This window comes from Anoplopoma fimbria, chromosome 10 (assembly GCF_027596085.1).
Source record: "Anoplopoma fimbria isolate UVic2021 breed Golden Eagle Sablefish chromosome 10, Afim_UVic_2022, whole genome shotgun sequence".
Taxonomy (NCBI): domain Eukaryota; kingdom Metazoa; phylum Chordata; class Actinopteri; order Perciformes; family Anoplopomatidae; genus Anoplopoma; species Anoplopoma fimbria.
Window position 1 is genome coordinate 3614139 of NC_072458.1, and position 12575 is coordinate 3626713.

General features: G+C 42.0%; 1 protein-coding gene across 1 annotated transcript in view; it reads right to left on the minus strand.

The window, feature by feature from the left end:
- gabbr2 (gamma-aminobutyric acid (GABA) B receptor, 2) overlaps window positions 1-12575 on the minus strand; it is a 161307-nt gene that overhangs the window by 65460 nt on the left and 83272 nt on the right. The window contains exon 4 of the mRNA XM_054606465.1: window positions 1212-1313. Coding sequence (XP_054462440.1) covers window positions 1212-1313 — 102 coding nt within the window. The remainder of the gene's footprint in view (window positions 1-1211; window positions 1314-12575) is intronic.

A 12575-nucleotide genomic window follows, 5' to 3' on the forward strand; every position in this document is an offset into this window, starting at 1 on the left:
TGCCTGTCTGCTTTTTGAATATTCCAGCTGGATCACAGATGTAAGTGCTCTATTTGTGGATCACCGAGTGACGCCATGGCCCCCTTATCCCCCCACACACTGTCGCACAGCCACAATCACACAACAGAGAACCAAAAAAAGACCAGCCTTCACAACGAAATCTGTGTCACCCTCTACCTCATCATGTTACGTAGCTGTCGGGGAGACAGAAAACTGCTCTTGCGAGAAGAGCTGGAAACGGACCATTAGGGTGTCAGAGTTTCCCCGCCCAACCTATCCAAACGCTCTGAAAAGCTTTCGAGGCGACACTGTGATTTGAATTTTTTAGATTTGATCAAGGAAGGATAGTGTCAGCTTAAAATGTCAGCCCTCAACATTTACAGTTACACATATATTTTATGAAAGACAGCTTATCTTCCTGTTCCTTCTCTATCCCTCTGTCTTATCATATCTCTGTTGCATTTCTTTCAACCTGCTCCATGTTGCGACCATCCTTTATTCCACTCACATGTCAGACCTCTCTCTTTCTTTCTCCAACTCTGCTCTCTTTGCTTCTTACATCCTTTCTCTCACTGTGCTACGTAACTTCCTATAAAAAAATATATTTAAACTCCTTTACACTGAATAATTGTATGTTACCAGTTAAGCTTACCAGACACTAGGCCACGAGTTATACTTCCATTGACAATGTTTGCTGCTGTAAACGATCTGTGGCACTGACTCACTGTGCATATACAACTGAGGCCAGAAGCATCTCTGATTGCCTCTTGGGATAGTTTGGATAATTTAGCCTTCAAACTTGACTGCATCTACATCTGATTATTTTCCTTTTTTTGCTTCATCGAAGCAATTCTTATCAACCATGCATGTTAAAACCAGGAAGAAATGGTTGAAGACAGAACAACATCTAGATATTAGCCCAATCATGGTATACTTCTGTTGTGTCCCATTTCATGCCAAAAGATAGAAGAAGAGAGGAGAGAAAAATAAAATAAGAAACCCTGTATGCATGTGTACCAGCCTATACAGTGTCCTTGTTAAACTGCCCTGCTCTATACAGTGAAAGTGGGACAATTCTCAGATGACTTATTCATTGTCCAAGATTTACTTTGGATGGCATCAACTCATACACAAATACAGTATTAAATAAATAAGTAAGAATTGTGGCTCTCTTCATTGAATCGTTGCATTGTTCAGGAAGGATGACTTACCTTGAGTTTCTTGACGTTGACACAGGGGTCGTTGGAGAAACTTTCTGTATCTGCAATCTGAATGTCTGCTTTCTCCAGCTCATTAGTTAGATCATTCCTCACCTAAAATAGGGGAGAGACAGAGAAAGAAGGAGTTGATCATTACCATGTAATTTGTTCATTGTTCTGTTCTTTTTATTTATCATCCACCACATTCTAAGTCCCGGTATGAACCTTTATGGGTGACACTCTCCCAGTCAAAAAGAACCAGTTAGAACCAACTGTCTAACATGTTCCTTCTCACATGGATTGAATTTATTTGGGATTCGTAAGAAACTGGCAATTCAAAATTGAGGAGAAATGGGAGAAATGCCAAAAAAACCCATTCATCAAATAATCAAAAAAGATTGCCATGCAAAACAAATTTCTGAATCCATTGATAAGCTATAATCAACTTACTTAGATTAGCTCTATAAAAATTCAGTATGAGTGATTGAATGAGTTCTGTTAAAAACAATAATATTCAAATTATTTATATATAAATATATATATATAATATATATATATATATACATGTATATATATATAGAGAGAGGAATAATACCTTATAATGGTATATCTGGATACAATGTGTATATAGTAATGTTTATATGTTATGTTCAAAACAATACAGATAGATAAATGCAGACTATTTAATGTTCTGAGCTGGTCTCTGCATGCTGTATCTTAAATTGTGAGTAGGAAGACAGAAAGACAAGCCTCTTTACATCAAGGCATGACAGAGACATATTAAATACTGAAGACATCCAAATCATCATCATGATTTAATTCACTCTGTTCGATGTGGATTTGTTGCATTCACAATATCCAACATGCATTTGTCAAAGTTATATGCGTTGTTTATTTTCAGAATGACACAAGAGGCACAATTTTATGCTTTGAATTTAACAACTGGTTTAAAAACGTATATATAAAAGATAAGACATATGTGCAGTACTGTAAATGTATCTGCAGCAGCTATATATCTGCTTTGATGTATTGGTTCAGTGGAATGGTGGACAATGGGATCAGAGAAGGAGGAGAATGGAGCAGGTACCCCACAGTGATGGCGATCATGAGGTGGTTTATCAAACTGCCTCTCGCTTTCTCTCGCCCCTCACAAACACACATACTAGGATTTATCCCTCTGGCTTCCCTCCTCAAACTACAATTTTAGAAAAGGCCTTTTTTCACCACAGACATTTTGACTTTTCAAAGGAAAAGCAAAGTGTAACTGACAACATTAATGACGGCTCTGTTCCATTTAGCTGTTCTAGTAAGGTATGCCAATGAGCCAGCATGCACAATATCAGGGTCCTGCATGGGATCACCTACATGGAAAGCAGCCATTATAAATGTTTCACCTGTGTAGTCAAAAAGTCTGCTGTTAGAAAAATCTACAGTTTACATGCTTTGGTTCACTGTTGACATCTTTTCCTCTCTTTTTGGCCTTTCTTTTTCTGATGTCCTCCGGCCATGCCCTGCAGCCATTGGCCTCTCCACTTCCACCCGAGAGTTTGGCATTAGGGGCCATGAGGAGCATCAGAGAAGAGTGCTCTCAAATGGGCATGCCAAGCTCAGTTGGCAGAGACAACATGTAACAGTTGAAGGCCTTGTGTGTTTGCCCTACATTTGTCTGTAATCGTGCATGTGCATGTGGTTTTATCCATATTATTTGTTTCCTATTGCTTCAAATACATATTGTGGACTGCCATGGCTATGAATGGAATTCATTTCATACATAAAACGCTTTTCCTTGAGTGATACTTTATCCCAAATCCATGCTTAGCTTGACATTTTTTGTAGTTTCCCCATTGAAAGATAATGGAGGGTTGGGTCACCCTGAATTTATAATGTTTATAATGACAGGTTGTCATCACAGAACAAAGGCATCAAATCTCCCATGGAAACTTTTCAGACCATTCCTGCAGCACAAACTTCCACAAGTTTCAGAGACAGACGGAGGGCAACATCCAGACTGGCAAACATATTTATTCTTAAGCCATATTTTGACAAAAATAAAGCTGTGGAATACACTGAAATGGAAAGCAGAGAAGTGGATTATGCTGAGGGGCTGGTTAAACCTTTTCTATGGACATTTTTATTCTGTCTTTTGCTGTTAAAAGTTCATTCATCATTTTTTTGATTTAATCTGACCAAAGCCATGTTCTCGGTCAATAAAGAAACTATAAGGTTCAATATTACAAGCCTACAGGGTGTAAGTGTTTCATAATCAAAACATGGATTTCAGGTTGGGTACAACTTCACAAATAGCTACAGCACATCAAAGTGGTGTGAACATAGTTACAGCAGTAAGCATTCCCAATTATATAGTCCATGACTGCTATCACTACCATTCAATCCACCACCACTTTCTTTTGTTACTGTTAAAAATAGCCATTAAAACTATTTCATGTAATAGACTAGAAGATGGCTGCAATCAAATCAATGAAATTGAACTTCAACTTTATTTCCATTCATGTCTCTAAATGTCTGCTGTCATAATTGCCTGCCCCCCCTTGGTACCCTGGAGGGAGCTCTAAATCACTCTGTACATCACTCACTCTTGTACAAACATTCCCTCCAATGTACTGTTTGCTGAGCTGAAACAACAGAGAGGCTGGAGTGGATCAATACAACCAGGTTTCGCTCTTGAGGAACAATTGGCATGGTGGTCTGGACAAGGTACAAAGTCCTGTTGTGCTGAGCGTTGATCTAAAAGGCTTGGCTGCTGCAATGCTAAGTACAAACTAGCATGGACAGTAGAGGGTTTGCAGCAGTTTAGCTCTGTGTTTGAAGAGGTGTGTTGGAGCGAGCGCACAGGTGTATGGAATAACAACTTGCAATCACATACAGACAAGACATACTGACATGCAGACACACGCACATACACAACATCACAAAGGCTGACACATAAAGCCATTCACCTCATGGAAAAAAAAGCCCTTGTCGCGAGAGGATTTTATTGGTGTCACACATAGTCACTAGAGTGATTTTGCATTTCCTCCACTGAGATGGAAAAGGACAAATACATCTGTGTTCTGGTGGACTGAGTGTGTTAGAGAGAGCGAGGGAGGAGGGTGGAAGGGAGGGGTATGGATGGATTGAGTGACGGAAGGAGGGGGAAAAGTGAGCAGCTTTTCCTGCATAACAAAAACATCCTTGATTGTCTGGGCAGCCTGGGAATCCCCGGCAGCAAATACAGAAGAGAATTAATCCTGATGCACTTCTGGGCATGCGTGCATGCACACACACACATGCACAGACAACTAAGTACACACCCACACATGATGGACAGAATGACAAAATGTCAGATGCACTCAGTTTGATGTGTGCAATGCATTGATGTCTACAAAGGGCATCAACATAATATGACTTTATTTATATGCAGAATGTTTTTTTTATCTACAAATACAATAACACACACAAATAGACATATCACCACATAATACATGTAGATAAATGTTTAGCTGAAGTTGAGGGATACCCTGTAATTCTTTGTGTATATGACAGAATGAGGTATCATCCCATACCAACTGCCTCTGTCTTCCATTCGACTGACTGAAAATTAAAAACTCCGTCATCAGAGCTTTGGTCCTTGAGTTGAGGATGTTTTTAAAATACATTGGTAGCAGTGGGCTTTGCGTCATCATTTAAACTTTCATAGTTAATTCAATATCCTATCCTAGGATAATAATTCTATCCTCTAGACCTAAGTGCATATTTTGCAGGGCTGTAACTAAGGTATATTTTCATTATCGTTCTGCAATTTAGTTTCTCAATTGACTTAAAAAAATACCGAAAATGCATGTTACAATTGACAAAAACCACAGGTAGAGTAATGTCTTCAAATGCATGTTTTGTTTTGACAGTAGGCAATTTGACAGGGGATGAGGGGGGATGTTGTCCTTGATGTTGCGGCTGTGGCACATGAGGTAGAGCGCTTGTCCCGTAACCACAAGGTTGGTGGTTCAAACCCCTCTACCGGCAACATGCCGAGGTGTCCTTGAGCAAGACACCTAACCCCAAGTTGCTCCCCGGGCGCTTCATTGCAGCCCACTGCTCCTCCGGGATGGGTTAAATGCAGAGAAATAATTTCCCCATTGTGGGACTAATAAAGGATTGATTATTATTATTATTATTATTATTATTATTATTATTATTATTATGTTAGCGAAAGGCCAAAAATGCATCCCTCTTGTTAACATGCCATCCCCTAGTCGCAGAGAGTGAGCAGGGACATAGGGGCTGTTTAGTTAAGTGTGTCTATCCCTAACTCATTGATCCTTTATTTGACTGAGGTTTGTTCAAGGTGGAACTTATGGCACCGACTGAATTTCCGAATGAAACAAACCAGGTCCATCCCTCTGTTAAAAAAAACAAAACGCCTACTGGTAATATTCCAAAGATATATAGTTTACTACTGTATACCAAAATACAAAAAACAGCTTAACCTATCAATACAGAAGGTGGAAATAGGGGATGTTTGGTATTTTTGCCTGATGAATGATCGGAATGATTAATCAATTTTCTTTAAGCTTAACATTTGCAACTAAACAAATACACTTGCCTCAAAAATAAAAAATCACACCTTTCAGCGAACAGACAGATATACTAAAGTGAGTGCCCTGATGCAGAGTAAGTGAGGAGTTTTGATGATTCAGGTGCTACCAGAATGACACAGTGAGACAAACACACTGCTGTAGTCTAACCTCAAATAATAAACACATCATTTCTAGGCCTCTGCGTAAGTCCCTTTGCTGTGAAGGGTGTGACTGCATGTGTGTGTTAATAAGTGTCACACATAGACACTAGAGTGTTAGCAGGGGCTTTTTATCATCACATCGGTCTGTCTTAGCCGTGTGCACGTCTACCTGCACATTTATATTGGAGATGTACTGCAAAGAGACAAAACAGAGGATGTGTCATGTACGTTTTCATGCAATTTATACACATCTGTCCCTCATACTGTGTGCTATATTGCCATATAAATCTCCATGCAAATCCCAGAGTTCAGACTATAATGCCAGTCATGTGCTTATACAAACTAGCGTAACAAACGGTTGTGCTACAGCCTGATGACAAGCCCTTGAATGGCTTCCTCCGGTGGCCTTACACGGCCTGTACAATGGCATGACGGAATCATTCTGCAAAGGAATTTAAACAACATTTCATGGTCATTTCTAACGAAAAGTAGCTGACGGATAAAGAATACTTGTGAAATGCATAAACCAGGGCAACAATAAAGCAATTTTTAAGATTTCTGTGGGACCTCAGAGAGAGTGGCTGCTGAGAGAGTAACTTTACCTAAATGTATAAGTGGTCATAGTGTTATTAAACAGCTGAGCTCGTTGGGTTCCAGGCAGAGGACAGAGTCCTAATCCTGTTCTCAGGTCTGTCATCTGACTGGCTGATGATGGCTGCTCTGTTCCTAAAAGAGCCCTGTTGGCCGGCAATCTCAATAATGTTGATTACTGTGTGTGTGTGTGTGTGTGTGTGTGTGTGTGTGTGTGTGTGTGTGTGTGTGTGTGTGTGTGTGTGTGTGTGTGTGTGTGTGTGTGTGTGTGTGTGTGTATCTTTGTGTACATGTGTTGGTTATGTGGACAGACACCTTCACACTAGCAATAGCTAGCCTAGCCTAGTCTACCCCCACCCACTCTCCCAACCCCTGTGTGTGTTCAACGGTGTCTAACAATAGAAGTGACGAGCTGGCTTTAGCTTACAGATTAGTGTCCCAGATGACATATTTTATACGTGTGTGTTTGTGTGGTGTGCATGGCCCCGACTGAATCCCTAACAAGCGTTACATAACATTAACCTCTTCTCCCTGGGAAACAGCACATCTGTAGATCCCTAAGCAGTTAGCCACGATGGCTATTTTTGTGACATCTTTCTGGTTTATTTTTAGCCAGAATCAGAGACAAGCTTGAAATGGTGAATGTCAAAAAGAAAACATAGTTATTTGGAAAGCTGTAAGAGGCTCCCACAGCTTGCCCCCAAATATACATTGTTTGGTAGTCGTTTCTATAAGATGAAGACGGGTATGTAGCACAACCCATCGAGCCATAATAACCACATTTAAGGAAAATACGCCAGATTAAAATAAACCAGAATTATTCTTAAATGGAACACTTAAATTATAGAGGAAGGTTACAAAATAAATTCATAATTCAATCTATTGTTATTAATATTTTCTTTTCATTGGCAGTATCCAAACAACAGTTTGCATTTTGCGACAACCATTGGTCTTTTTACACGCCACCATGATTTCCAGATGTACCAAAAACCAACGTGCTCTGAAGTTGACAGAGGATTGTACAAATCATAAAGTACGGAAGTGATGCTTGCATATTTGTAAATCAGGATTAGAGGCCAATCTCGTGGCAGGTTGATTGAATCGGGCCGCCGGTCTCCCTCCCATCCTAAGCCCCTTGGCGCTTTCAGGAGGGGAGAGATAAAGGGATTTGGGCTCTCTGAGATTTGCAGTGAGACTTCTTATACACCCCCCCCCCCCCCCCCCAACACCTCCACCTCCACCTCCCACCCCCAGCTGCTGAGCAGATTGTTTTCTACCAGGGCCTCGAGGCAAGAGCTCAATATGTTTTTCTCAAATTCATGCTTTCAATACCTCTGACATGGCTTTTTTTAACTGAATGTTCCCGTGTCACCAATGTGATAAAATGTTTGGCAGAGTATGACAAATGTGTATGTTTCGCTAATGTTCAACCACAAACATGAATATGTTTGTCTTGCAAGTTACCATCCTTTTTGGTAAGACATGATTTTAACTTAAAATATTTATAAATGATTTGGATTGTTATATCTCTTATTTATTTCAATGTTAAAGGCTGCCTGACACTCAGTATAATAGAGGAAACAACTTTTTCTTGGGGAATGTAAATTGGTCCTCTCCAGTCCTGAGCTGAAATCCGACTTTCCACCACTTCCAAAATAAATCATCTATCTTTCAAAGGTTTTTTAGTAGGAACAAAATACTTCTCACAAATGTAGCTAGGTATAATAGACTGAAGGCTGCTTTCTATCTATTCTATCTATCTATAGGGACATTAAACTGCGTTATGCTGCGTTCACACCAAAAGCGAAGCGAATATTCGCAACGCGTCTTTGTGTCAGTTTACTCGCAGGTCCATTTGTGTTTATTCGCTTCATTCGCGATAGACTCGCTGGAGAGGGGGAGGGGCTTATCTCCAATGAAAACTCTGTCAACTCAGCTATTTATTTCCGCCATCAACCATGCAAGAAATAACTACTATTTCTACTTTATATTTGTTGTGGCAGTCCCAGATATCCAGGGAAACTAAACGCCGTCTTGTCTGGTTTAATCTGTATTCACTGAATCCAGCAAACCACACGTCGGCTCGTTTACTACAGCTGTATGGACCGAAAATAAACAATTTTATTGTGATTTAATTGCAATAAATGTACAAAAAGGAACGCCGAAATAACAACACAATGATGGTGGTTTGTAAAAAGTCAGAATTCATGTTTTGTTAGTTCTCTCTGCAGGACAACAAGGAAATCACTTTTAAAATCATTGTTTTCTGAACGGAGCTTGGATCGGTGACAGAGTGACAGGAGGAGAATCTCAACGTTGATTGGCTTTCGCAACACAGCGTCACGCGAATTTTTCGCCGGAGTTGAAATATTTCAACTCGCGCGAATGAAGCGATTTTGCCTCATTTGCGCCGCCAGCCTCGAGTTCGCGTCTACTCGCGTATATTCGTGTCTGTGCATTGACTTTACATGTAAACTAAACGCGCAAAAAAATTGCTTCGCTTTTGGTGTGAACACGGCATTAGAGTTAGGATAAAGCTCCAGTTTAAGTTTCAAAAATGTTAATCTACGCATTTGCTCAGACTCATGGAGAATCCATCCACAGAGTTTAAAGTGGGTGGAATAATATTAATTCGGTCAAATAGTGGAGAAAAGCTTGAATTCAATTGATTGCCACCCACTCATATCATGTTGGCATCATCTGAATGACAATGAAAAAAAAATGCAAAACATTGTTCAGTACTGATACTACTCCCAGTCTCTGCGTCTGTAAATGACAAGATAAAAATCTCCCTGACTGAAAATATATTCAGTGTTTTATAATTGTGAGATGTTAACCTTCAACTTCAGGAGATGGGAAGTTTCTCCTACACTGCTCAAAGGTATAAGGATGGCAAGACAGGAATTAATAAAGGTACACAGACTATGAAAACGAGAGTTACGAATAACTAAGTTTCTATGAATTCTGGACGACCACCAGATGGCTGTGCTTTACCACTAGATGGCTTATACCAGCAAGGAATGCTTCCCGCACATAGGAATGGAAGCGGTTGACAGGACTGCCGCTGAAGTGGCATGAGGAGCAGCAACATTGACACGGTAATGATGGTAGACGAAGACTCCCAGGTTGCAACCGCACAGATCTTTTTAAAGAGAGACCCCATTCAAGGCTTCCCAGGATGTGGGCACACTCTGAGTAGAGTGACACTTCACATAACTAGGGGCAGTTAGTCCACAGTACAATAAGAAATCCTTTGTTTTGACAGGGGTGCATCCTGTTTACAATCCCAATAGCAAACAAAAAGGGTGGTAGGTAAATTGGCAGGGGCCTCCACATATGTATGGAGTGCCTGCACCGGGCACAGTACATTACATTACATTACAGTCATTTAGCAGACGCTTTTATCCAAAGCGACTTACAGGAAGTGTATTCAACATAGGTATTCAAGAGAACTACTAGTCACCAGAAGTCATAAGTGCATCTCCTTTCTTAAACAAGCATCTTAAAGCATAAGCCAGAGCAAAAGTATAGTGCAGAGGCAAATTACTACGAAAACAATAATTGCAACAGACTAATACGAATATAATAAGTGCTACAAACTACTACGAATAGGATAAGTGCAGTAAACGAATACGAATTCAATAAGTGCAACAACTAATACGAATGCAATAAGTGCTACGAGGAAGGCTCAGGGTAGTACTTCTTGAAGAGGTGAGTTTTCAGCCTGCGCCTAAAGATGGGCAGCGACTCTGCTGTCCTGACGTCAGTGGGGAGTTCATTCCACCACTGAGGGGCCAGGACAGAAAAAAGCTGTGACCGGGTGGATCGGCCGCAGGGACCTCTGAGCGACGGGGCAACCAATCGCCCCGAGGCAGCAGAGCGAAGTGGTCGGGCGGGGGTGTAGGGCTTGACCAAGGCCTGGAGATAGGAAGGAGCTGTTCCTTTCACTGCCCTGTAGGCTAGCACCAGAGTCTTAAACTGGATGCGAGCTCTTACAGGGAGCCAGTGTAGAGAACGGAGAAGGGAAGTTGTGTGAGAGAACTTGGGGCGATTGAACACCAGACGTGTTGCAGCTTTCTGGACAAGCTCCAGAGGTCTGATGGCCGACGCCGGGGCTCCGGCAAGTAGTGAGTTGCAGTAGTCCAGGCGGGAGATGACCAGAGCCTGGATGAGCACCTGCGCCGTCTCGTCAGTGAGGAAGGGGCGAATCCTCCTGATGTTGTAGAGGAGGAATCTGCAGGAGCGTGTGACCGATGCAATGTTTGCTGAGAACGACAGTTGGTCGTCCAGGGTCACACCCAGATTCCTCACAGTCCGAGTTGGCGCCACTACGGCATCATCAATGGTGATGGACAGGTCTCGGTGCGGGCAGCCCTTCCCCGGGAGGAACAGTAGCTCGGTTTTGTCCAGGTTGAGCTTCAGGTGGTGTGTCGCCATCCACTTCGAGATGTCAGCCAAGCACGCAGCAATGCGTGCCTCCACTTGGGTGTCACCGGGAGGAAATGACAAGACCAGCTGGGTGTCATCGGCATAACAATGGTAAGAGAAGTCATGCGAGCGAATAACAGAACCCAGAGATGTTGTGTAGAGAACCCAGAGATGTTGTGTAGCTCAGTTTCAAGTCCCATGATGGCACTACATTGACTCTTGATGGTCTAAGCCTCTGTGTGGCCTTTAAAGATTGACTAACCATATAGTGTGACCCCACTGTCTGGTTGTCTACTCTCGTGCCCTGCTAAAATTGCAGCAGCATATATTTAAATGTCGTTGCACATCTACCGCTATCCAACAATGACTGCAGGAAATGCAGAGTGATGGCCAATGAGCTGGGAAAAAGCTGGTGGAGGGAGCCTTACAAACTTAGAACAGTATTGATCACTGATCACTGGTCACTGGATGCCAGGAGTGAGTGCTGGTTTCCAATGGCCAAACACATAGCTGAAGGTGCTCCGGATTCGGATGCAAAATGCGTCCCTCCAGCTGAGAGAGAAGGTCTGCTCTCCTTCAGAGGCCCCATGGGTCCCCTCTGAGCAGGTTCAGAAGCACTGAAAACCATGGCCTCCCTGGACGGTTTGGGGCTAGCAGCAGTAGTTAGTGGCCCCCCTGTTGTCCAGCGTCATCAGAATGAGTACCATATGGGACAATGAGTTGATGTCTCTGAGGCAAGAAGTCCACCTCTGCTCTTCCTTACCGGCTTCAAATCAATCCAACTACATACATACGACTCACCTAGTCATCTGACTATATAAGTTACACCAAAACAGTACCAAGCCAACACTTAGCTGTTATTTTGAAGAAACTATGTTCAAAATCAACCCAATTTTTACAAATGTCTACAATGCAAGACAGCCACTGCGAAATCACAGTACCACTGTCCTATACACAAATAAGGCTAAGCTATCGCGGCCTTTCCCGGATGGTGCCTCAAACAATTGTAAGAAAAAAACTATCATATGGTTGAAGCTATACACTAAAGCACTGTCTGATTACCTTAACAATGGGGCCAGGTTACATCAATAACCTACCAACTAACGATATACTCAGCCAACAGCACAGCAAGATGTAAAATACAAACGTTTAACTCAGCAATGAGTTTGGCAAGCCTTGTTAGGCGCTGGAGGCTTCTCTCCTGTCCAGCAGTTGTTCAGCCCGAACTGTATCGGCAAGATAACCGCTGTCCATTCAAAAGAAAAACTGATCATTAAGATTGAAACACAAAGCAGCTTGCAGCAGACTCTTGTGCATGAAGAAAGGAAGCACCAACCTTCATGTTAGGAAGCTGCGACAAGCCAAATTGAGGTTACATTCATTTCCTCAACTGCGAGAAGATAGAAGGAACACACTGCGTGATGACGTGAGGGTTTTGTAGGTGGGCATGCGCCCTAAATCATAGCATGGTCACAGTGACTTTGTAGGTATATTGACTTGACCTGCGCATATGCGATATGGAGATATCTGGTGCTAAAGCACCGCCATCGGTCGGTTAGGAAGAATGAAATAGAACTCCTGAACACCACAAAAACACTTGTTGTCAAAGTTGTCAATCAGTC